Source organism: Oryctolagus cuniculus, chromosome 7 (genome assembly GCF_964237555.1).
Source record: "Oryctolagus cuniculus chromosome 7, mOryCun1.1, whole genome shotgun sequence".
Lineage (NCBI taxonomy): Eukaryota > Metazoa > Chordata > Mammalia > Lagomorpha > Leporidae > Oryctolagus > Oryctolagus cuniculus.
In genome coordinates, this window is record NC_091438.1 from 76,601,523 (window position 1) to 76,627,786 (window position 26,264).

Sequence of the window (26,264 nt, forward strand, 5' to 3'; positions counted from 1 at the left end):
GATACACAGGAGCATGTTCAAAACGTGCAGTGGTAAAGCTATCCTCCCTGCAGCATTTGGGACTCCTAAATTTCAGTCAGTCCAACCCAGTAAACACTTGCTGAGGTCCCAATACAAGAAAGTACTGTTCCGGGGCATACACAGTACATCACGTTAAGCCACATTTCAAGTGCTCAATAGCCACATACAAGGGATTTCAAATAGTTTGTGAATAATGGAATCATGAGCTGATTTCACTGTGAGATGGTTTGAAACCCATGTGTATGAGAGTTCTTCAAAACGTTCATGGAAAATTCATGTTATGAAACAACTATGCATAGGTTTAAGGGTTTTTTTGCACCAAAACAAATTTACCTTTTAAAAAATTTAATGCATTTCTTTTCTTTTTAAAGATTTATTTTGTTTATTTGAAAGAGTTACAGAGAGAGGTAGAGACAGAGAGAGGTCTTCCATCTGCTGGTTCACTCCCCATCTGGCCACAACAGCCTGAGATGGGCCGATCCAAAGCCAGGAGCCAGTGCTTCTGGGTCTTCCACATGGGTGCAGGGGTCTAAGGACTTGGGTCATCCTCCACTGCTTTCCCAGGTGGATGAGCAGGAAGCTGGATTGGAAGTGGAGCAGCTGGGACTCAAATTGACGCCCATAGAGAATGCAGGCGCTGCAGGCCGGGGCTTTAACCCACTATGCCACAGTGCTGCTAATGCATTTGTTTTCATTTCATTTGAAAGGCAGAGACAGAGATCTTCCAGCCACAGTTCAATCCCTAAATGTCTACAACAGCCAGGGCTGGGCCAGACTGAAGCCAGGAGCCCAGACCGCAATCAGGGACTCCCACATGGGTGGCAGGGACCCAAGCACTTGAGCCATCATCTGCTGTAACCTCGGGTGCTCATTATCAGGAAGCTGAATCAGAATCAGAGGAGGGGCTGGTGCTGTGGCATAGGCGCTGGTTCGAGTCCTGGCTGCTCCTCTTCCTATCCAGCTCTCTGCTGTGGCCTGGGAAAGCAGTAGAAGATGGCCAAGGCACTTGGGCCCCTGTACCCACATGGGAGACCCGGAAGAAGCTCCTGGCTCCTGGTTTTGGATTGGCACAGCTCCAGCCGTCACTGCCAACTGGGGAGTGAACCATCAGATGGAAGACTCTCTCTGTCTCTGCCTCTCTGTAATTCTGCCTTTCAGATAAATAAATAAATAAATCTTTTAAAAAGAATGAGAGAGCCGGCGCTGTGGCTCAATAAGCTAATCCTCCGCCTTGCGGCTCATGCACACCGGGTTCTAGTCCCGGTCGGGGCGCTGGATTCTGTCCTGGTTGCCCCTCTTCCAGGCCAGCTCTCTGCTATGGCCCGGGAGTGCAGTGGAGGATGGCCCAAGTGCTTGGGCCCTGCACCCCATGGGAGACCAGGAGAAGCACCTGGCTCCTGGCTTCGGATCAGCGCGGTGCGCTGGCCACAGCGCGCCGGCCGCGGTGGCCATTGGAGGGTGAATCAACGGCAAAAAGGAAGACCTTTCTCTCTGTCTCTCTCTCTCTCACTGTCCACTCTGCCTGTCACCAAAAAAAAAAAAAAAAAAAAAAAAAAGAGAGAGAGAGAGGAGCCAGGCTTCAAATCAAGTGCTCTAATATGGAATATGAGTGTCCCAAGTGGTGACTTAACTGCAGCATTGAAAGCTTGCCCCTAAACTTTCCTTTTAATTCCATTTTCCCACAAGCTTCTTGAAGTACCCTTGAGAGGACTGCCATATTGACCAGGGCAGATACAGAGCAACCGCGTCACTGACGCAAGCTGTTCTGGGCGATGCTGCTCTGGGTCATGCTCGTTCAGGCATGCTGTGCGACTCTGTGGCAGGCACGTGGTGCTCTCTCGGGGCGCTCACCGGGAACAGCATCCCCCTCGAAAGATAGGCTGCAGCCTCTGCCTCTGACCTACGCTGACAGCGGGCAGGGCCCTTTGCTCCTCTCATCCCAGTTTCTTCACCAGGAAGGCAAGGACATCAGACAAGATCTCTAAGACTGTGTCCAAACGCCCAGGACTCTGAGCAAGTTAGCAGAACTGTCTGTGTGTATGTCCCAACAAGAAGTACAAAGGAGAACTTTGATCAGCTTGATTTCAGATGCACTCATTGCCAGTACTGAAGCCGATGCCTGCAGTTCTAAGCTGGTTAACTGATAAAAACAAGATTAGTGTCTTATTACTCCTCTTTGTACAACATCTAGGTTTCCATGAAGCAAATGTAAATGTGGATTTTTTTAAAGATTTATTTATTTACCTGAAAGAGTTACACAGAGAAGGAGAGGCAGAGAGAGAGAGAGAGATCTTCACTCTCCAGACGGCCGCACCGGCCGGAGCTGCACCCATCCGAAGCCAGAAGCCAGGAGCTTCTTCCAGGTCTCCCACGTGGGTGCAGGGGCCCAAGGACTTAGGCCATCCTCCACTGCCCTCCTGGGCCATAGCAGAGAGCTGGATCAGAAGTGGAGCAGCTGGCCTTGAACTGGCGCCCGAATGGGATGCTGTCACCTCAGGCCAGGGCACTAACCCACTGCACCACAGGCGCAGGTCCCAAATGTGGATTTTTGTAACGTAGCCAAGCAGTTCCCTTTGGAAGCCTCCGTGCCCCCAGCAGCAGGCCAGCAGCCTCCTGTCCCCACGGCAGTGTCATCAGATCGAATCCTGGCAAACACTGGAGCCAGGCCCTTGATCTGGGATGGTGGGGAGAGGTTGGATATTAGATCCCCACCACACCAAACCAAACAAAACCCTGTTTACAAAATAATACAGCTTTTCATTTCTGTCCAGAAGAAACAAACAGTTCTCGAGAACCTTTGGGGCGTGACCTGCTTAAGTCCATCTGATTTACGGATTGGCCGGGGTCAGGCCGGGCCGTGCCTGTTTGGGAGAGACAGCCGACTAAAGCAAGCTCTCTGTCTCCCTTAACCCTGAGACGTGCGACTACACGCGCTGCTATTTGTTGAAGAAATACCAGTCCAGTTTCCCGATAGAATGATTCTCTTCTGCGCATGCTGGCCTTTAAGCCTGGGCCCCCGCAGTTCTTCCTGCATAACCGCGTGCCCTCGCCTCAGCCGCTGCGGCACCAGCTCCTTCCTTCCACATACGAGACCGAGAACCGTGCGTGGGGAGCTGCGGCCGGATAGCCTCGCGTGAGTTTGCAGCCCCTCCGACCTAAGCGGCCTGCGCGCACGCATACCCCGGTCCCCGTGGAGGGATTCGGAAGTGAGGGGTTCCTGGGAGGGCGACGCTTCACCCGCCTCGTGCCGGTGCCAGGCCCCTTGGCTCCACAGTGGGGTCTGCACGGGCCGGCCGTGGTTGTGTCTTCATTTCTGCCAGTGACTGCTGTAGAATCACACAAGCTGGGGGGTCACGCGGGTTCCACCGGCCTCCGGGGCTGCGCCATAAGGATCTGCTGCTTGTGCAGGCTGTGAGCACGTGGCCCGCCCTGTGCCTGCACAGCAGGCTGTGCCCTGGCTCCTGGCGTCGGGCAAGGATCCCGGGCCTGCAGTCGGAAAGGGGGAAGAGATCCAGACTCTCCCACTCCCTGTGTGGACGACTCAGACCGTCTCCTCCCCCAGTTCAGGGTCCTCCTCAGTAAGATGAGGTTCCAGCCACTCCCAAGGCTCTGGTTGAAGTAGTTTGTTGCTTGAAGCCTACATTTCATCAATAGCCCAGTTCCCCACATCCCCTTTTGCCTTCTCTAGTGATCTTGTAGAATCGCACTCATCCTGTGTGTCCCACTCCTGCCTAAAACCCTGCAGTGGCCCTTTTGGCTTTGGAGCGTTGGCTCACAATCCCATTTTCAGCACCAAACCCCCTGAGGCCCCTACTTGGTTGACCATGCTGCTAAGTCCAGCGGCACCAATGGTCTGGTCTCCACCACTCACCTCTGCCCACCCTACTCCCTTCTCTGTGCCTTGCCACGACCCAGAAGATAGCTACAAAGTGCTGATGCCCTGGCCCTGCCTCTCGAGATTCTGATGTGATGATACAGGGTGGGGCCAGGTGCAGCTGTCTCTAACGCCCAGCCAAGGATGGCAGGCACTGCTGCATTCCTGCAGGCCCAGGCATCCCACCTGCTGCGCCTTGTGCCCCAGCTAGGTTTCCCTTCTCTTTCCTCCCTTCAGCTAACTCCTGCTTGTCTCTCTTCTACCCAGGAGTCTCTTCCTCCCCTGGTAGACTTAGCTGTGTCTTTCCACTGGGCTCCAGAGTACAAGAGGCTTGCTTTCATTCGCACCTGCTCCTTTGGCCATGGATTGGTGGTTGACTCCAGCCCTCTCCCTCACTAGGCCTTGAGTTTCTTTGAGGGAGAGATTTTCTCTTCCTTCCTTGTATTCCGGGAGCTGAGCAGGCTCTGGCACCTCGCAGGCTGTCAGTACTGGGTGAACCAATGAGCGGAGGCAAGGCCATCTGACCTCTTGTGAGTTACATTCTAAGAAAGAAACACCGGGCCGGCGCCGCGGCTCGCTAGGCTAATCCTCCACCTAGCGGCACCGGCACACTGGGTTCTAGTCCCGGTCGGGGCGCCGGATTCTGTCCCGGTTGCCCTTCTTCCAGGCCAGCTCTCTGCTGTGGTCCAGGAGTGCAGTGGAGGATGGCCCAAGTACTTGGGCCCTGCACCCCATGGGAGACCAGGAGAAGCACCTGGCTCCTGCCATCGGATCAACGCGTTACGCCGGCCGCGGCGTGCCGGCCGCAGCGGCCATTGGAGGGAGGGTGAACCAACGGCAAAGGAAGACCTTTCTCTCTGTCTCTCTCTCTCACTGTCCACTCTGCCTGTCAAAAAAAGAAAAAAGAAAGAAACACCGGCACACGCGTACCCCTGGCCCCCGGCAGGAGCAGAGGTCGAGGGAAGGCACACGCACAAGCAGAATAGAAACGCGTTCACACATCTGTGCAAGTGGACACCCCCTCAAATGCAAGTGAAAAAGAGCTCTTGGTTTAGCTTTTTTGTTAGTGATGCTTTCTTCTCTTCCCAGAGGAGGCAAGAATCTCTCTCTTATTAGGGAAGTTCTTTCTCTTCCAGAATGACTTGTCATAAAACTGTGACTGGAAATGAGCTCTCTGACTAAACCATGTTGGCTGGCTCTTGTTTGCTTTCTTCCTCCCTGCTCTTCCCTCCACTGGCCGCTCGTGAGCCAGAGAGGGCCAGGAAAGTTCCACACCAGGAATGTCTCTCTCTCTCTCTCACTCGCTTTAAAACTCTTTTATCGTCAGGCTTTCTGATCTTCAAAGTAGCCTGTATCCAACGTGACCCCACTCCCTCACCTCCCCACGCTGGGGAGTGAGAGCCGCTGAGTATTTGTGTCATTTTGAGGACTCGCATGTTTGGACAGCCCTGGCCAGCTGCAAAGTGCGGTTCCCCGCTCACTCTGCAGGGATGAGAGCGAGTCAGCATTTCTGAGCCCCCTTGCGCCCCTACCTCTGGACACATTGAAAAATTAACACCAGACTCCAGAGTTAAGCAAACACCGGGTTTATAGGTCTCTTTGCCTTTGACTCGTCTCCTGGGGATCAGCTCTTGTCCTCTGCCATTTGGGGCAGCTGAATCTTTGCAGCTGGGGCTCCTCATCTCTCCCCATCCTCTGTGCTTATCTGCAGTGCTTGGTCCTGGACAAGTTTGAAAGCTACGACAATGAAGTTCAGCTCACCCAACGGGCCCTGTCTCTGCTGGAGGAGAACAGGTTCTGGGCTGGCGTGGTGTTCCCGGACATGTATCCCTGGACCAGCTCCCTGCCACCCCACATCAAGTACAAGATCCGGATGGACATTGATGTGGTGGAGAAAACCAATAAGATCAAAGACAGGTGATGTTCCGGGCAGAACTCGCTGGCTTTCTCCAAAGGCAGTGGGAAATGACAGTTGGCAGAGAGCGAGTATTGAGACTGAACTCAGCCTACAAATCAATCAAATCAAGTTATATAAGAGAAAATAAGGTATTTTTGTAAAACTCCAAGTAGAGTCTTGGAGGGAAAGCCATTTTGGAGTCATGTGTGGCTACCACTGGGAACAGACATAAACCGGGAAGGTGCATGCCCATTCACATCCTGCCTTCCTCCCTCCTGTCCTCTTAGGTACTGGGATTCTGGCCCCAGGGCTGATCCTGTGGAAGATTTGCGGTACATCTGGGGAGGCTTTGCCTATCTGCAGGACATGGTTGAACAGGGAATCACAAGGAGCCAGGTCCCCGCTGGAGCTCCACTTGGGATCTACCTGCAGCAGATGCCTTACCCCTGCTTCGTGGATGACTCGTGAGTCCTGAGGCACCCCCCCCCCCCAAGAGCTAATCCCAGGGTGGAGGCAGCGGGAGCTCTCCAGGCTTGAGCATCTTTGGAGAGAACCCGAGTGACCAGGGCCAGACCGGGGTCGGTGACATTCTCACGGAAGAGCCTGCTTCTGCCAACTTCCAGCAGGGGCCAAAGAGAAGGGAAGGGCAGGGAGAAAGAAGAGAGCAGGTGGCAAAGCAAAGGTGAAAATTAGAGCAAGGGAAGTGAGGGTGGGGGAGGGGATGAGGTCTAGTGCAGTTTCCCACTACGTAATGTGTTTGGTATGTGGAAGGGCTCTGGTGAGAGAGTTTGCCCAATGATTGCCAAATCAGCACATTTGGATTCTGCATGGCAAGTAGGTCTGGTTCCTAGGAGTTGCAGAGTAATGTGTCTGCTTCCTAATTAGCATTCCCATGATGCGTGCTTAATGAAAAGGTGGAGGAATGTGTTGGGTGAGCTCGCTCTTCCTTCTTGACCACCCTCATGCCCAGCCTGGACATCTGTTGGCCAGTAGCAACTTGCTGAGCAAGTCGCTGTCTTGGCTGAACGTGGATTTGAGGGACAGAAAGGGAGAGGGGGCTGGGAGGGCTCATTTACCGGGCCAGCGTGGGTTGGAAACACTCCCAGGTAGTAGAGACCTACAATCAGCCCAGGTACCCAATTGCTAGGGAAAAAAATAAATAAACAAAAAACTGGTACGTTTACCACAGCATACGTGTGTGTCTGTGGAGTTCAGGGGGCTCAGAAACACGCACAGCCTGAAGAAAGGCGAGGGCAGCTGCCAGCTGCAAAGTCAAATAAAACCCGGGATGGACACAGGAAGCCCTCTCTCGACTCTCCAGTCCCGCAGCAGAAGAGCAAAGTGCTAACAGTGGTGCTCTGCAGCTAGTTTAGTTTGGACAACAGGCAGGGCATGGGCACTGGAGCCAGTGGCCAAAGCTCAGGTCCACTGTTAGGCTCAGAGTGGGAGGGACCGTGGGGAGCTGGTGTGGATGTGGGGAAGCCGCAGGGACTGAGGTCATTCAGTGTGAGAGAGTCCTCTGGTGGCCAGTCCCTGAAGTGCATGCTTTATGGATGTGTGGTTCTGTTCCTAGGGCCATCTTGAATGAAACCCTCCCACTTTGGAATTGGGCTCCTGCTGTAGCTACACACCGCAGTTTTCAATATATAATAAGCCCCCAAGGGACTTGCTGGCACATCAGGGAAAATGTGTAAGGTCCACCACCATGTAATTCCAAGATAGCAAATCTGTGCTGCTTGCTGCAGTAGCTAAGAATCGACTCCATCCGCTCATGGCTAGCGGAGTCAGTGGCCATTGGACTGATTTATTGGGAGGTCAGGTGCCTTCTGAAAGCTCCATAGACTGCCTTTTCCGTACTAGCTTGAGTCTGACTTTTCTGGGCAGATAGTACTAGGCAGGCTGACCCGCCCTTGGGGAGCCTAATTATTGATCCCACTACCGGCAGGCCCTCTTGTCTGTGCTCTGCCCTCTTGGACATCAGTGTTGGTGCAAGGCTTGTATCCTTCCTGGTCAGTTCCCACAGCATCAGCTTTGCAGTCTCTCCCCCGCAGGGTCTAACAGGGAAAGTCTAGAATACGTGACATAGATGGTATGATTTTATTTAAACGTTTTACTTACAAAGCATTCATCTGGACTCACCAGAAGGCCACCATCTTGCTTTAAAAGGCAAAGTAATCCTTCTGGGCAAACGTGGACTGAATTGGAGATTCCATCCTATTGCATTGCCCAATGAAGGTTCACCTGTTTTGCCTTTCCCTCCATCTGGGTTCTGTTCTCAACACAGGTATCTGACAAGCATTATCTGCTTCCACCAGGTACAGGGCACTCTATTGTTCTGCTTTTCTCCTCTTGCTTCAGTTTTATGATCATCCTGAACCGCTGTTTCCCTATCTTCATGGTGCTGGCATGGATTTACTCAGTCTCCATGACGGTAAAGGGCATTGTCTTGGAAAAGGAGTTGAGACTGAAGGAGACCTTGAAAAATCAGGGCGTCTCCAATGCAGTGATTTGGTGTACCTGGTTCCTGGACAGCTTCTCCATCATGTCAATGAGCATCTTCCTCCTGACGCTATTCATCATGGTAAGCCACCCGGAGAAGGCCCAGAAAATATCGAATAATTTTGTTCCCCCTACCTTCCCTCCTGGGAATGAACTTGTGCCTGAATGAGTCATCTGGCCACCCAAGAGGACATGACCTCTAGCTTCCCCACCCTTTCTGCCAAGATGGAAGACATGCAGAAAGGCAAGATCTCCTTGCCCGAGGAGCCACTAGCATCCCCCTCACCCCCAACCACATGTTGACAGTTTACGTGGATTTTTCCAGCCCCATTCCGTGACTATCTGGAGAAGCTGGGATTAGCAGAGCCCAGCACAGGGTGAGTGTGTCTTCAAAGGTGTCCTCTCTCTCCAAACACAGAAGGAACGGGTTCAGGGAGTGTTTTCCTGGGATTACCTTTCCAATAGCTGGCCAGGGTTAGAATGTGCAGAGCCCTTGGCAGTGGTATTAGGAGAGAAGACTTGAACTGTTTAATCATTGTATCATGGTCACACCATTCATGGCTTCACCACAAAGCTGCTGCCTATGAAGTCTCCAAGACCTCTGTGTTTTTGAGGCTGGAATTTGGAGTGCATCGTTGCTCAGAGATAAGGAATTTTTACAGCCGTATGTAGACTGCATCAGTTCATCCACTACAAGCTTGCAGCTCTCTTGTGTGCTAGACTGACATAAAGCATCATTTCACAGTACACTGCTATCTTTCATTGTAAGCTCCTCCTCAGTAGATGACAGTTTGTATTTGTTGAATGATAAGGACATACACTTGGCTAGCTGTAATGTTTTATTGGGTGGAATTTGGTATAATCTTCAGACTTCAGTCTTTGCAAGCTCCCAGTATGGTCTCCTAAAGCTTGTTGTACTTCTTCACCGCCACCATATTAAGTCCCTCTCAGCACCAGGCAGCACTTGTGGTGACCCACAGGCTGAATGAGCGGCCCCCTTCTCATGCCAGACCACACCTGCTGCCTACCTAAACCAAGGCTGTCCCAGCGTACATCCAGTTAAATCAACTCTCGCCCCTTCTCGTTGCAGTAAAGTCCTAAGTCAGAAGGGTACGTTTTCAGGTGTTGCACTGTGATCCAGTGAGCTGTGGCCATGGCCACACCCGGTTCTGGAGCCCTGTCAAAAACAATGCTGACTCAGAGGTCATTCTGGTCAGACAACCTGCGCCCACCTGGATAAGGCTTTGAATTTGCAAAGGGCACCAAGGCTGTGTGGAGACGAGGGGAGGAGCTGAGCCCTTTTTCCTTCTCCAGAGGCCGGTTGTTCCCTCCCACCTCTGTTTGCTGCTTTCCCGGTACTGACATCTCTTGTGTCCTCAAAATTGAAGGCGTCAGAACGCATAAGCCTCTGACATACCCTGAGACTCTGTCTCACTTGGTGCTGCCGAGTGACTGAGATCTGCCTTTCTGAGCGTGAGCCGTTAGCACTTCAAAGCTTTAGGATGTGAGGCGAAGCCGGTTCACCAAGGGTTTCTTGCTTAAAAGGCTTTCTCCTTGTGGGAACCAGAACATTGTTCCAGTGATGACGGAAACAGAGCTTGCCACACCAAAATAGAGTTTTCCTTTGAATGACTCTCCCATCTTTCCCCTGTCCCTTCCTCCCCCCACAACTTTGCAGGAAAGAAGCTGGAAACAGGGACAATGGGAAGGTTCCACTGTTATTTAAGTGCTCAGGAACAAAAAAGAAAAGTATTCGTTAGTGGAAGTCAAGGCCAGTGGAATTTTAGGGTCTGTCAAGTGACTTTAGAAGTTTGGAGAACTTTGCTTTGATCTGGGATAAGAAATCGACTTCATTCTTTTGTGTTTGTTCGTTTGCTTGCTTAAGATTTATTTTATTTTATTTGAAAGGCAGAGTTACAGAGATAGAGGGAGAGGCAGAAAGAGATCCATCTTCTTTCCACTGGTTCATTTCCCAAATGGCTGCAATGGCCAAGGCTGGGCCAGATTGAAGCCAGGAGCCAGGAGCTTCTTCCAGATTTCTGACATGGGTGCACGGGCCCAAGCACTTGGGCCATCTTTTGCTGCTTTCCCAGGCCATTAGCAGGGAGCTGGATCAGAAGTGGAGTAGTTGGGACTCAAACCAGCACCCTTATGGGATGCCAATGTTGCAGGTGGTGGCTTTCTCTGCTCTGCCACAAAATGCCAGCCCTAACAGCATTCTTCAAATAACAATAACTATCTTCAAGGTCCTCCAGCCAAAAGTCACAGGTTCAGCCAGGGATTTGTTTTTATGGAATTGCACATGATTAAGGAAGAGATCTGAGGCTCTCCAAGGTGATACAGAGTACTTATTGTCACATAAAATCAGGAACACCAAGTCTTGATTTTGACTTTAGCTAAGCAGGGTCTCTTCCATGCTGCTTTCTCGCTTTGCTTCTACATCTGTCCAGGCCCGGCAGGCATGAGAGATGGCACATTTGCTCTGCTAACCTCTTGCAGGTTCATCACAGATACTGCTAATTGGTTTCTTTTCTGTGGAGAGGAACCTATTCGTGAAATGAGCCTGTTTGTCCTCTTATGTTCCTGAGGGAAGCATGGGATGATCTGTTTTTAAAAATGTGTTTAAAGGGTATGACTCATCACATGCCTGTGGTAGAGGAGACCTAAGAAGATCTCATACATTTGAACATCTCAGTGTATCCTAGAGTATACTTGGGCAGTAGCTTGCTGAGCACAAATTGCTAGCGTGGCCCTGTTTTCTACCCAAGGCTACTCCCCTTGTTGTGACAGATGCAGAGTGTTGCCTGCAGGTTCTATGATATTTATGTATACAATGTTCATGGACAGGGAAGATCCATCCACTTCCAAGTGATTTGGATTAATTCCTGTTACTCATCTGTGTGAGTGACCTGTCTTGGAATACAAATGTGAATGGTGGCGTCGGAAGGCCAGGCCCTAGGCACAGTGCTGACCTGTGAGCAGCTCCCGACCCCTTTCCCGTCCCTCATCCGCTCGGTGCTATTGATGCTCCGTGACCCCTGCTCAAGGCTTCCTTCCAGGCTCTCAGTATATTCTCAGCACTATCACCCTCTTACCAAGGCCCAGCTCACTTCACATAAATAATGACTGTTACAAAATAAATCTAGGCACATTAAATTTTTTTAACATTTTATCTCAGTTCTAAATTTACTTGTGAGGTAGTAATACAGAGTTCTCATATACCCCTTACCGCACTTCTATTAACACCTCATATTAGTCTCTTTGCCACAATTAATGTACCACATCCAGCTTCCCCTATTTTTTTTTTAAATTTAAACTCTTTTTTATTCCTCCCATACTCCAGTAATTGATATTCTGTTTCAGATTGGGGTTGTTTTTTCAGTTTGTTTGTTTTTTTTTTTTTTTTTAGGTTTTTTGAATGTTAGCTCCCACATATAAGAGAGGACATGTTTTTTTGTCTTTCTGTATCTGGCTTATTTCATGCAACATGATGATGTCCTCCAGTTCCATCCATTAAAATTTTAGTGAGCTGATTTGTGTGAACAGCAGTTTATGAATTGGGTAGTTCCAGACCACAACTGCTTGAGGGCTCTGAAGTCTCCACTGAAGGGGACACGGAAGCAAAGACAAAGAAATATTTGGTGGAAGGGGAAGTCCCTGGTTCACGGTTAGTTATGGCTTCTGATTAAGTTACTGGATTGGGCTTTAGTTTGCTTATGCGGAAACCCAGAATGTTGGGGCCTCTAGGCCTAACGGTCTCCTAATTCATTCTTTACTAACTTTTTTTTACTTCTATGAAAGGCAGAGAGACATAGAAAGACAGAGGCAGACAAAGAAATCTGTTGTCTGATGGTTCACCCCCTAAATGCCTACAACAGCCAGAACTGGGCCAGGTGAAGTCAGGAGTTGAAAACTTAACTGGGTCTCCCATATAGAAGGCAAGGAGCCAAGTCTGTGGGCCATCACCTGTTGCCTCCCAGGGTGCACATTAGCAGGAAGCTGGAATCAGGAGAGGAGCCGGACTCAAACCCAGGCACTCTGATATACAATGTAGGCATCTCAAGCAGTGTCTTAATCACTGTGCCAAACTCCCCTACCCCCAATTAATTTTCTTTTCTATGGCTAATGACTGGTAAGCAACATGAGGTGTTGTCCCTCCCAGGGAAAATGGCGTGCATTGGATTGAAGGAGCTCAGCACCTCGAGTCTGCGCTGTGGAATCCAGGCACTAATAAGGGGCTGGTGGGAGAGACCCTCCCAAGGCAGAGGGCTTCGGGGGGCCCCGTGTCACAATGCAGTGGTCACCCCCGTGGAGGGTGGTGCCCTGGACCTGGGTGGGGATTGCTGACGCGGTCTCTGCTTCCAGCATGGGAGAATCCTCCACTACAGCGATCCGTTCATCCTGTTCCTGTTCCTGTTGGCTTTCTCCACGGCCACCATCATGCAGTGCTTCCTGCTCAGCACCTTCTTCTCCAAAGCCAGCCTGGCAGCAGCCTGCAGCGGCGTCATCTACTTCACGCTCTACCTGCCCCACATCCTGTGCTTCGCCTGGCAGGACCGGCTGACTGCCGAGCTGAAGAAGGCTGCGGTGAGGGGCGCTGGACTCGGGCCAGCCTGTGGCGCGGTTCCTCTTGGGCGTCAGAGGCAGTCCTGAAGCCCAGCCACCCTCTCGGGGCGTCTGCTCTGCCTTTGGATGCAAAAGGACACAAGGTTCAAAGGTTAATGTAAGGTTAAGAGGTGCAAGGGCAAGAGAGGGAGTGTTCTCACCTTGAGCAACCGAGCAGTCACTCCACACCACACCTGCTCCGTTTTCCTGCCCTGGGAAGTCCCTGGAAAACTGGTCAGCTCGGGGGCCCCTGGGCTTATCCACAAGAGAAGAACAAGCTGGACCCATGTCACTGGCTTTTCTTCCCTGCTATTTGAAAAGAATCAGAAAGGAGGAGCTTGCCCCCTTACTGCCTGTCCAGAAACATGCATCCATGAGTTAAAAATGTTTGTTATGCTCTAAAAGCACTGGAATTGGACTTGCTGTACATGGGCTTTTGATATGGCCTGCTGGTGCACCGAGAAAGCCAGCAGGCTAGGCCTGTGCAGAGTCCACCACTCCTCCCCAGGAGAGGACTCCAGAGGTTGACTTTTGATTGCCAGAAAAACCTCCTGGTTCATGATGCCCAAACTAACAGCACTGTCTTTTTTTTTTTTTTTTTTTTTCCTCCTCATCCTTTTCAAATGGGTTATTTCTGCTCTCATTAGCCCAGGCAAATCAGCCTCGGGCCCTGGAGGGTACAGTTCTCCATGTCGTCCAGAATTTCCCTGTCTCTGTGCCGTAGGGACAAGAAAGGATGATGCTGGCCCCTGGCTGGGCAAGATGTAAAGTCTAACTTGTTCTCACGGCTCCAGCGTACTTGACTCTAGAGCTGCCAGGGCATATCCTTTTGTTTCTCCTGCTAAGTAAGAAATTAATTGCAGCCATTTATAGCTCCCAGTTTTCAAAGATGTTCATAGTGGCTGGTAGTGAGAAGTCCTGTGACTCAGCCTGTGGGCAGAACTGGGCTATTTTGGTAGTCACTGGGTAAACAGACACTGCTTGGAAGCCTTCGGCTAGCATCTTGGGTGTGTAGATCTGCGAAGCTATGGGTCTGGCAATGGCGAGGACCAGAGCTGGACTGGGGTTTCTGTAGCAGTGTTTGTAAATGTGTAGTAAGAGGAGCCCTGCCCTTTGCAGAAAGACTCTCTGGCATCCCCCCAGGGCCCTCCCAACCGCAGGGACCTCTGCTCAGAGGAAATGGGATCAGCAAATCCCCCTGCCTTTGGTTTTGTGCCTTGGTTGGGAAACGTCCCCTTCAGACCTCCCACCCTGCATCTTCGTGCTCAGTTGACTTGTTCTCCATACAGAGATCCTAAGAAAGGAATAGTCCCCAGTCTGGCGATGGGGACAGTCATGGTCCATGTCATCGGAGGCTTTTCTCTGATAGACCTCAGGAGGTCACAAGCCCACCCCCTGGCCTGCCCTGGAAACCTGAAGACTGGACCCTTCCAGTAAGAGTGTCACACAGCAGCTCAAGTCAGCTATGCTCTTGCAAAAGAGGTAGCAGAGGGAACGAGAGCACCTTTGGGCCTCTGGTGTGCAATGCTGGGTGCTGTTTGTCTTCCCCTTTACCCTATAGCTCAACTACGTTCCATCTAACAGGTGAGGGGTAGCCCCATGGGTGTTGGGCAGAGGTCCCTGGGACCTGAGAAGCATTCCCAGAATTCTCTTCCTGTGGGAACTCTGCCTTATGCTCAGATGAAACATGGACTTCTGGCCCTCCCCCCTCACTGTGAGCGTCTGGGTGCTGTTGGGTGGCTAAAAGACCTTCTGCTTAGCTTCTGTGCTCTGCCTGCCCCACTGCAGAGCCTGCTGTCTCCTGTAGCCTTTGGGTTTGGCACTGAGTACCTGGTTCGCTTTGAAGAGCAAGGCCTGGGGCTACAGTGGAGCAACATTGGCAACAGCCCCATGGAAGGGGATGAATTCAGCTTCCTGCTGTCCATGAAGATGATGCTCTTTGATGCTGCTCTCTACGGCTTGCTTGCCTGGTACCTGGACCAGGTGTTCCCAGGTCAGTGTCTCCCTCCGTAGAGTCACGGTGATCTGGATCTTCAGATCTGCCACCACGTCCGCCTTCATCTAGCATCGTGTGCGTCCCTTCTGTGCTCTTTGAATTTTGTTTCTCAGAACTAACATTTGAAATTCAAATGTAGAAGTCAAAAATCCACCACCAAATCCTACTGGCTCTGCTTTAGAAACAGATCTACAGTCTGATCCTTTGTCAACTTCACTACCCAGACAATCCTGTATCTTGTACTATCACCTCCAACAGTCTGTTGCCCACACTGTATTCAGAGCGATCCTTCCAGAATCCAAGTCACGCGGCAGCAGCCCTCTCTGTGCCAACCCCTCCAGTTGACTTTTCTTCTCATTCAGAGTGAAAAGCAGTGGCCCAGCCCTGGCCTGCGGGATGCCTCATTATCTGGCCTCCAACTGTTTCTGTGCTCCATGTTTCTGTGCTCCAGCCACATCAGCCTCCTCACTAACTACGCAACCCACCCACCCCCCCCAGCACATTCCCGCCTCAGGGCCTCTGCACCTGCTCTTCTCACAGAGGCCTGTTTCGCACCTACCCCACCCCACATATCTGCAGGCTTGCTTTCTCCCTCTTTGGAGTCTCTGTCTTATCACTGGAATCTTTCCAGAAGGAAGAGGTCTCGATACCCATTGCTGCAGAGCCCCGTGCTGCCTCCGCCTCACGTTTTGGAGAGACTCATCACCACCTGACCTGATGGGTCTTTCTGTGGTGTCCATTGCCTCTACCCTCAGCAGCGGAGCCATGGGAGCAGGCGTCTGGTCTGCTTCACTCACTGTGGTAGTTTCGGTGCCCAGAACAGTGCCTGACAGTCGGTGGGCACTGAGTAAATATCTCACCAATCTGCAGCATAGAAAAGAAGCTCCTAGATCAAAACTGGCTGCTGTGCAGTTGTGTATTTGCCCTGCAGAAAATCAGATTTTCCTGAAGATTAGCATTTCCTCGGAGCTGGAGGAGCCCCATCTTTATCTGAGTGGTCCCTGCTTCCGCCAGCAGCCTGCTTGTCCTGTGACAGCTCACCAACCCAAAGTTTTCCAAATCTTGTCGTCCCAGGGTTTTTATAATCAGGTCTCCAACTGGGCCACTGGAAGGAGATACAATAAGTGAAAATTGGATTCAAATTAAAACTTGTGCATAATTCAAGAGCTTTCTTTTAGCCTAGTTGACTTTCATTGCTCAACAACTGTTCACTGAGCAGCCCTATGGGCGAGGCTCAGCAGGGCCAGGTTCTGGGTGCAGAGGGATGGAAAAGATAGACCCACAAAGGCCACTGAGACATGTGACAACAGCTATTTGAAAAGCAAAGATGGTGTGTTCAGGAAACCAACGTTTTGTAGGCAGCAAGACTTGCAAAGAGAAATTTTTTTTTTTTGAAACCCAGATGGATCCAGTAGAACTGGGGTGGGAGGTCTAAGAACAGTGACCTGAGACCCACATTCCCTGAGCTAGAATTCCCGTGTGCCTCTGCAATCTGTGGACTGGGACAGATGGCTCAAACTCAGCTGCACGTTGGTTTCTTGCTTTGCAAGAACAAGTTTATAACCTATTTCCTGGGGTTGTTTTGAGGACTAAGGCATTTAACACATGGAAAGAGCATCCAACAAATGTTAGCGATTATCCCTGTTATCATTATCTGGCAAGAGCTGAAAAAGGACATGATTTAATTCTTTAATAAAATATTTTCTTGGAAAACACTGATGTCAACCAAGATCGTCAGCCTTAGTATTGCTGGTAACACCCGAAAAACATGACCTTTTGGATTAAAACAGGTTGGAAAGAGTGGTCTTTATGGCCTCCTGGTGGTCTGGGAAGTGTAAAATCGATAGTTACAATTTGAGATTTAGATAAACAGGTTCTAGGTCTTAGAGAACTCTGATAGGATGAGACAGGGAGACTACCTGGACTTTTTATTTGCTTGTTTTTAGGGGACCACGGAACCCCACTTCCTTGGTACTTCCTTCTACAAGAGTCTTACTGGCTCGGTGGTGAAGGTGAGTTATTTAAAACTTAAGCCTTAATATCTGAAACCGGCTGCTGGGGTCAGGTGCAAGTTATGTGTGCTTGTGGCCATGGCCCTTCGCCTCAAGGACATCATTCTTGATCAGTCGGCTGCCTCCTGGAGGTTCCGCCACTGCCATGCTGGGAGCCTACCATTCATGAATCTCTTGGCTAAAGTAAATGAGAATGGATAGATTCTTGGGTCCTATACGACTTGTCCCATTGGCTTAAATTGCCCTATTTGTAGAAAGCCAAACCACTTTGGGGTTCAAAGGATTTTTGCAACTTCTCAGATTAAAGCTGAGATTGGGGGTGTTACGAGGGACACGTTGCATTCAGACTCTGCTGCCTCCCCTCCTGCTTTCGGATTCCTGTCCACCTTTTTGAAATAAAAACTCATTCATTCCCCCAAGACAAAGACTCATCCAGAGCCTGGGGCAGATCTGTTGACCTTCAAGGCAAATACTTGCAGGCTGTCCAAGTGGTGCTCCTTCTGGCGACCAGGCAAAGGCTAAGGGGCCATTGGCCTACAGTACATCTTAAATCAAGTTTACTCTCCTGCCTGAACAACACAGGAGGCCTGGGCAAAGTCTTACAAGGGGTGAGGAGGGGCGCACACTCTTGTGAGATCTGAGGAGGAGCTGAGACCCGGGGGCTGCCTTGGAACTAGAGACTTTGGAACCAAAGGAAACACTTTGCGATGCATCATCGCTCACCACCTGCTCCTTGCTTCACATCCTTGGGCCCGGGCTGGGATTTAGCCTTTAAACCCTGACATAGCTGTTTGTTTTCTCCAGCGGATTAGTCTTGGGTTTTAAAGGGCTTGGGCAGGTTGTTTTGTTTTATTTTGTTTTTGATGGTTCAAACAAACAGCCCTTCAACAGTTCAGTGTTTTCCATTATATTAGTTTGTCCATGGTATCTATTAACTTCTAAATTACAACACAATACAGTTATCATCCCACCATCAATGGGAATTTTCAACCCAGGAGTGTGTTCTGGGAACATTTCAACAGTCAAAAACTCTGGGGCCTTGTGGGCATTTCCCCTACGCCCTCCAATCTCAACTGATACTCAGCATTTCAAGAAAATAAAGTAGGCTAAAGAAATGTGCTTCTTCCAATGTGAATCCAGATACTGCTGAGGGCATCAGCCAAATGCTTTTCACCTGTCTCACAGGCTAGACCAAAAATGATTCCTGAAATGCTCTGAAATCTGCGAAGAGCTGAGTCTCTCTGCCTTGCCCCCTGCTTTCACGGAGGGAGAGGGGGAGCCCAGGAGGTGTCAGGGTCTTGTGCAGGTTCTCAGGATAAAACCTGGGACTTGGACTCATTTCCTGGGGAGCCGCTCACTTGCAGTGACAAAGCTATTTAGAAGGCTGTTTCCCCTTGCTGTTTTATTACACACGTGTGCAGGATGATAGCTAGCCAGGCAGGCAGAGGAGTTGAGGGCGAGCGGAGGCAGACATGCTGAAGGGGACACCTCCCTGACCAGCAGGCCCATTGCACTTCCTGCAATTCAGGAGAGGGCAGAGAGGCCCTGGTGGCTGCTGCATTAAGAAATCTGGCCCTGCTTACACAGGTGCACGTGAGACCCGAGCCTTGAGAGGCTGGGCGACAGTGGCTTCCTCTTGCCCCTGCTTCCTCTCTGGCCGCCTGGTCCTTCTGCTCCTCTTCCCCTTCCAGGATGTCCTGGAGGCCTTTCCAACCAAACTGTGCATGCGTGTGTGTATGTGTGTGTGTGTGTGTGTGATGGTTTCATGCCACATGCCACAGTTTGTCCAGGCTCGTACACCCACCTCACCATTTATCCCGAGACAGCTGAATGCCCATGTGGTGTACCTTGTGGGTGAGCTGTTTCTCCAGTTGTAATTGAAGCTGGCTGCCCATCATGGCACCTCGAACAGACTTGCAGTCAAGGTTCACCGTGACCTTGACATGATTGGAACTGGGGTGAATAGCACTGGTGATGGGCCGAAGAAAATGAACTCCCTTCAAATCCAATCCGAGTTTTGTCCGTTCTTTTCAAATCACAATGTCTGACATTGTGGGCCCCTCCTGGCACGTGAAGAGAATGAGGTGAAACTCTTGGCCTCGAGCTCGTGTTAACAAAACTCCTTCTGGGTTGGGCAAAGATTGCACAGTCAGGGCCGGAGTGCTTCCCCATCTCTCGCAGGTCAGAGGCTGGGAGGGGTCCCTGCACGGGGCCGGGCTCACGGGAGACATGGACTCGGCCTCCTGTCTTCCTGTGGCAGTGGGAGACTCCTCAGCCACCCTCCTTCTCCCCTCCTCCCCTGCCTTCTCGGGTTCTCAGCTGTCACCCGAGAGTAACATTGGCTTCTGGTTGGTGCAGGGTGTTCAACCAGAGAAGAACGGGCCCTGGAAAAGACTGAGCCCATAACAGAGGAGATGGAGGACCCGGAACACCCCGGAGGAACAAACGGTAAAACCCCAATAAAAAACACAAGCAGAGGCAAGGAGGAGAGCCTGACCCCCTCCTCCCACAAGGGCCAGGGCCAACCCGCTCAGGCCAAGGGTGGAGGAGGGACTGTGGGCAGCGCTAAGCCCGAGCCTTCCACCAGGGTCCGGCTGCACGTGTGCAGACTGAAGAGCCCAGGCCAGACGTGAACACATATTTCCTGGAGCATGTGGTGGGTTTGTGCCCTTGTTAGGCAAATCCCCAGCGAGTCACACAAACGTGCTGACTTCCGAGGATTTAGCAAGAACAATAACTGGGGTCACTGGGACAGAAAGCGGATATGAGCTGCAAGGAAAGACAAAAATAAATGCTTCTGTGTACAAGGGGAGCTGCCGAGCCTTCGCTTCTGGGTTGCGAATCCTGAAGCCCATTCATTGGGATCAGCGGAAGGTTTTCCTGACGGTGGAAGTTACCTCCTCATTCCCGAGCTGACGGACCAGGCCCACAAGGGCTGTTCCCCGGGCCTTTCCTGCCTTGCCCTTAACTCTGGAACTGATTCTGTCTCACAAGGTTGTTCAGTCCCTAAGCCTATGCTTTGCTCTGAGGACACCAAAAGGCTTCAGGTTGAGAGAGGCACATGGTCTCTGGACTTGACCTTGCGTGAGAGGCTGTGCCATTCCAGAAAGCTCCTCACAGAGCCAGTTTGCCCGCAGCAGGTGCCTCTGGAAGCCACTCCTCCACAAGGAGAGTGACAGGGCTGCAACCTGGGGCCTGGGAACCGGCCCCACGTCAGCCCCAGGCAAGGCCAGGAGGCACACGGGAAGCAACAAAGGAATCACACACACACACACACACACACACACACAAACAAACATGCACAGCGGTCAGTTGCTCATAACTGCCATATTGAGGTGACAAAGTTGTGCCCTGCAGCACAATTGGAAACAGGGAGAGACTGGGGGCCGGAGAGACGCCATGTACGCACTGAGGGTCTGCTCTGCAGCGAGCGTGGGGGTTTTGAGAGTCAGTGATGAGGAAGAAGGGACTGTCCTACCCACCAGTTCACTGGGAAACTCGGGTCCTGGGGGGCGAGAAGTCCATTTCAGTGGAAGTTGACCCAGACCTGAGCCAAGACGACTGGGAGGAGAATGGTGGTGCCAGGTATGGGCTCCAGGGCACTGAAGGAAAAGGCGGTTTGGGGAAGGGGAGGGGCTGGACTGCTAGCATCAGTGCATGAGAATCCCCAGCATCCCGCTGGAGGCCGGCGTAGGGCTGGCTCCCCACAGACACTGAGTGCACTCTGATGAGTGTGTGCTCAGGGTTCGAATCCCAGTGCTGCCACTCAGGAGCTGCGTCACCTGGATAGGACACTCGAGTGATGTCTGTGTTTTAGGTATGCTATCTGGAGAAGTGGCTGTAATATCAGTCCCACAGAGCTGTTAGCAGGGTGCAAGGGGATAATGCATGGAAGGCACTAGAAACGGTGCATGGTACATAGTAAGTGCTAAATAAATGTTTGATGCTATCATCATCACTACTGTTCTGAGGTTTTCCTTGCAATGGTCATGGCTGAGGCCATAGCGGCAGGAAAAAGGACAGGCAGAAGACATGGTTTTAAAACAATGGGGACAGTGTCCGTGATGGCCTCGTGTTTATACCATATTCATTGTTCTTTTTCTCCAAGACTCCTTCTTTGAACGTGAACTCCCGGGGTTGGTTCCTGGGGTATGTGTGAAGAATCTGGTGAAGATTTTTGAGCCCTTTGGCCGGCCGGCCGTGGACCACCTTAACATTACCTTCTATGAGAACCAGATCACCGCCTTCCTTGGTCACAACGGCGCCGGGAAGACCACCACCCTGTGAGTGCCCTGCCGGGGAGGCTGGGTCACAGCCCTGCTACCCGTCGCTCTCCGGCTTCGTTCCTTCTCTGTTGGCCACAGTCCACGCTTGCCCATGAATTTTTGTGCCAAAAAAATACACTCTGTATTTGGGGTTCCGAGAATTCATAAAACTCCCTCACATATATTGTTGTATTTCATCCTCCCCAGAAGCCTGGTGGGTGGGGTGGCTTGTGGCAGAGGGAGAAGCCACCCTGCTTGCAATGACAGCAGTCCATAGTGGAGTGCCTGGGTTTGAATCCCACCTCTGCTTCTGATCCAGCTCCCTGCTAATGTGCACTCTGGGAGGCAGCAGATGAAGGCCCGAGTACTTGGTTCCTGCAACCCAGGTGGGAGACTCTGGGCTCCTAGCTTCAACCTGGCCCAGCCCTGGCTATTGTAGGCATTTGGTGCCGAAACAGTAATTGAAAGTGCTCTCTCTCTCGCTCTCACACTCTCTCATACACACACACACACACACACACAGCCTTTAAAATATATAAATCAGTAAATCATAAAATTGAAGAAGTCCAAGAGGAAGATGGAGCAAGTTTATTGCCCCTTTGTATGGACACTACAAGAGTTGAAGTGACTTTCCCGAGTCCACCAAATTTAACGGTTCAGTGGCTCAAGAGCCAGGTCCTCCCACCAACATTGCCTCTTGTTTCCAACGCTTGAGTCCCTTACCTGATCCCCAGCCTCCCCAGTGTTTCTGTCACATGTGGTGGTGACACGGTCACGGCCATCACCCCTCCCCCTGCCCGTCCCCCTACCCACCCCATGCGGGATCTGCAGGATACTACTTAATACCAGTGGGCATTGCTTCTGCTACCAATGATTTGACAGACTTCAGCTTCAACCTGGGGCTCGTAGGGAGGCTTGCTCAGGGTTAGGGAGAAAATAAAAAACAGGCAGAGTCCAGAGGGGCCTGTGAGGTAACAGCAGGGACCTCTCAGGCCAGAAGGCTCCCCGGCTTCTCCGAGGGGCCCTGAGCATCAGGTTTTCCCTGGGAAAGGCAGATGAGGAGCCCCTGGGAGACAGCCGCCACAGTGATCCCGCCTCCCAGGCCTCTGGCTTCTTGCAGAGCCCCAGGAAGGAACAGCAGTGTCCACCCTGCTCTGGAATGCACTCGGGTGGGGTTCTGCGCTAATGGAATGTGGGGCTGGTGCCATTGCATTTGGTTCTGTTTCCCTCTAGTGGCTGATGGACAGAGGTTTCAGTTTCTGAGTCCAAGTCTGGAGAGCTGGAGATAGTAGGGGAACTCAGGGACAGAGCGGGGCGTGGCAGCTCTAGAGCCAAGGGATCTCTCTCCTCGTTCAGCCTCCACCCAGGACCCAGGCTCCCCAGGGGCAAACCCAGCACTTCCTCGACTGCTGAAATGCACCTTCCCCTGGGGGATGGAAGCACCAGGTCTAATAAGAGTGGCACGGGTGTTCGAGTTTAACTTCAGGCTGCTGCTGTTCTAAGTGTTCTACCTCTTGCCCCTCGTTTAGTCCTCTGAGCAACCCAAGGAGGCAGCAGTCACTCACTCCTCTTTAGCAAAAGAAGCCCGGCGGAGCTGGTGGAGCTCCTGGGCTTTGGATCCACTGATGGTGGCAGTGGTAACTGCCCCGCCTTCTGCAATCAGTCAATAAATGCACAATGAATGACTGGTTGTGCTTCTCACTGCCACCACCGGGACCTCGCCCTGCGGCTTTGGCGTGGCAGCCTCTGGCTTTTCAGCACCCACAACTGCTCACCTAGCAGGCATGGCACTGAGCCACGCGGTGGCGCCTCTGGTCGCAGGCACTGGGATGGACGAGTGGGGGGCCACCAGTTCTGAAGCTGGGGACCGCAGAGGCCTCTTGGCACCTGCCTGGGACCCCTGGGAGTTAAACAGAAGCAGAGAAGGAAAACAGATGTGGTCCTCTGTATCAGGGCCTGGGTGGACATCCAGTGGCTAAGCCCTGCGTGGGAAACTGGGGGTCCCCGTCGCTCGTGATGGCCTGGATTTGATTCAGAGCCACTGGCAGGCGTCCCCGCAGGTGTCTTCATCAACCTCAATGCACTGATGTCTCCTCGCCACCACCCTTGGATTTGGCAGGTCCATCCTAACGGGTCTGTTGCCGCCGACAGCAGGCACAGTGCTCATCGGAGGAAAGGACATTGAAACCAGCCTGGATGCCATCCGGCGGAGCCTCGGCATGTGCCCCCAGCACAACATCCTCTTCCACCAGTGAGTAAAACAGGAGCCGAGACGGCCCCAACACGCATGTCCTCCGCGGCCCAGCCGGGGCGTTGGGTCTGGACCCAGGCAGGGATGTGCCTGTTTGGGTCCCCCGTGGTCAAAGCCCTTGGTTCTGCCTGCACTGAGAACTGTGGCTCTGGGGCTCAGAGCTGAGGGCCCCTGCCTCAGAGAGTGATGCCGGCTCCCCCCCCCCCCAGTAGCCGTGCCCTGATTCCTGTGCTCGGCCCCGAAACGCTTCCTGTCGGGGACCAGACATGCAGACCATCGTGTGCTTTCCCCGGAAGTCCCAGGCTGAAGACCCGAAAGCTTTTCAGTTCTTTTTTTCCCCATTAAAATTTTTTCTTCTTATTGAGAAAATCTATGTATAGTCACTGAGAAGAAAGGGGGAGTGAGGGAAGGAGGAAATATAGATAAACAAGGAGTAAAAGTCACCTGCGATTTCACCAGCCGGAGATAACCACCATTAACATCTAGTATCCTTTTGGGGACTTTCTCCTATACATGTATAGGCAGACATATTTTTAAACTACAAAGGAGAATAAAACTATGCATATAAATGTGTTACCTGCTATTTTTAGTTGCTATCACGTCATTACATATTCTTCCATAAGATATTTTGATTGATTGCGGATTATTCCACTGTATGAGCGAACTCCATAGCCATGGCTTCTTGCTAGGTATTTAGTCAGGGTCTGTTGTTTGTTCTGTGTCATAACCAACACCACGTGGATCCTGGTCACTAAAACGCTAGTTCTCTCTAGTCCGGGAGGTGAGCTGCTGGCGGTGGCATTGCTGAGCCCTCGCCCTCCTTGTCCTGCCCCCACAGCCTCACGGTGGCCGAGCACATCCTGTTCTACGCCCAGCTGAAAGGGAGGTCCTGGGAGGAGGCCCAGCTGGAGATGGAAGCCATGCTGGAGGACACGGGCCTCCACCACAAGAGGAACGAGGAAGCTCAGGATCTCTCAGGTGCTTGGCACTGGGCTGCGGATGACACACCAGCCTTTCCTGTGCCCCGGGAGGCGGTGGGGGGGGGCTGGTAACGGAGGGCTCCCAGCAGCGGGAACTCTCCGGGAGGTTATTCCGAGGCTCTAGTGCCCACCCCGGGGCCATGTCCAACACGCGGCTCTGTCCTGCAGCAGCCTGGGCTCACGTGTGCCGATGTCTGTGTGTTCAGATTCAAAGACCTTCAAATGGCCGGGTCCCAGGAGGCAAGCGTCACCTTTGCTGTGTTGTGAGGCCTGTCCACCGCTAGAGCTTCGAACACCACATCAGCTTTGAAGGTGGCAGCCTGGGTGCTCCAGATTGGAGGCCCCCCACTTCTGCTGCCGGCCCCAGGCCTTCCTCTGTCCTGTCCCCCGCAGCCCTGTAACCCCCAGCTTCTCTGTGCTTCCAGGCGGCATGCAGAGGAAGCTGTCGGTCGCCATCGCATTTGTGGGAGAGGCCAAGGTGGTCGTCCTGGATGAACCCACCTCGGGGGTGGATCCCTACTCCAGACGCTCCATCTGGGACCTGCTCCTGAAGTACCGCCCAGGTAGTAACAGCCATGGCTCAGGCCCTGTGCTCGCACGCAGGCTTCTCCGTGGGCCCCACTGTCACGCCTGGCACTTTGCACAACCACACTCAGCGGGGCCTTCATCCGTGACTCTAAGCTTGAGTGCAAGCTCCAAAGCGGTTCATACAAATCTGATCATGGAGTCACTGAAGGGTCAGCCCCCCACCCAAAGAATCCCGGAAAGTTCTGTCAACCTGCAGCGCCCCTGTGTGGAGCAAGGGGTGCAGCTCTAGGAGAAATTTCCATTTGACTGCAGGGACCCAAGTCAGCTACACCCATCCTGAGCCACTTAACGGCTGCGGGGTGGCCATGGGACCACTGTCTCAGCACCGCTGCAGAGGGGAATGTCCCAGAATGGGCGTTCTCTGTCATGGCACCTCCCAGACAGAGGCGGAGCAGCAGGCAGAGCTCAGAGTGCCCGTGCGGGAGTGCGGCCCAGCCCCGTGGTCCAGCTGGACCCTTCCCCTCCCCCTGCTGCTCAGCATCCCATCGCCATCACAACTCCTCATTGCTGTCGTCTTCTGACGTCTCCAGGCCATGAGAGCAAGCGTGTGTGTCGTGCGTGCTTGTTCTTTACAAATATCGTAAACGCAGTGCTTAGTGATCCAGAGAGCACACGGCATATATGGAGCTCAGTAGCCGCTGACTAACAGATGGGTCCCCCCTGTGGCGGTCCGTTTGAATCAGAGCCTGTGCTTGGTGTGGGTGACAGCGCTCTGTGGTTCTTGTCACAATCCTAACATTCCGCAGTCCTGCAGAATCAGCCCCTCCTCCCCCGTTTTCTCTTTATTAAGCCCCCGTTTCTGTGACTGCATAGCTGAGCATCGTGTACCAACCACCCCTAGCCCAGGCTCTGCCCGGTGACGCCCCCTCCCCCATGCCCACAGGCAGAACCATCATCATGTCCACTCACCACATGGACGAGGCTGACCTGCTCGGGGACCGCATCGCCATCATCTCCCAGGGAAGGCTCTACTGCTCGGGCACCCCCCTCTTCCTGAAGAACTGCTTTGGCACGGGCTTCTACTTGACCTTGGTGCGCAAGATGAGAAACATCCAGAGCCAAGGAGGAGGCTGTGAGGTGCGTGCGGGCAGGGAGGCGGGGCTGCTCTGACCATCAGCCCTGGCTTTGTCTCTGACACCGTCCGCAGACATTGTCAGTCCACACGTTCCAAACCCTGCTGCAGAGATGCTGTACCCAAAGTGAGACAGCTAGTTTTAGAGGACCTGAGATTATTACACGCCAGTATCCCAAATCACGTGTGTGGTGTCACTGGTGC

General features: G+C 52.3%; 1 protein-coding gene across 2 annotated transcripts in view; it reads left to right on the plus strand.

Annotated features, from left to right (window-relative positions):
* ABCA4 (ATP binding cassette subfamily A member 4) overlaps positions 1-26,264 on the plus strand; it is a 138,845-nt gene that overhangs the window by 59,689 nt on the left and 52,892 nt on the right. For both annotated transcript variants that reach the window (XM_051857469.2, XM_070078016.1), the window contains exons 12-23: positions 5,607-5,812; positions 6,080-6,256; positions 8,151-8,373; positions 12,657-12,878; positions 14,685-14,889; positions 16,839-16,904; positions 19,263-19,352; positions 21,013-21,187; positions 23,289-23,420; positions 24,259-24,398; positions 24,826-24,963; positions 25,872-26,065. In XM_051857469.2, coding sequence (XP_051713429.2) covers positions 5,607-5,812; positions 6,080-6,256; positions 8,151-8,373; positions 12,657-12,878; positions 14,685-14,889; positions 16,839-16,904; positions 19,263-19,352; positions 21,013-21,187; positions 23,289-23,420; positions 24,259-24,398; positions 24,826-24,963; positions 25,872-26,065 — 1,968 coding nt within the window. The remainder of the gene's footprint in view (positions 1-5,606; positions 5,813-6,079; positions 6,257-8,150; positions 8,374-12,656; positions 12,879-14,684; positions 14,890-16,838; positions 16,905-19,262; positions 19,353-21,012; positions 21,188-23,288; positions 23,421-24,258; positions 24,399-24,825; positions 24,964-25,871; positions 26,066-26,264) is intronic.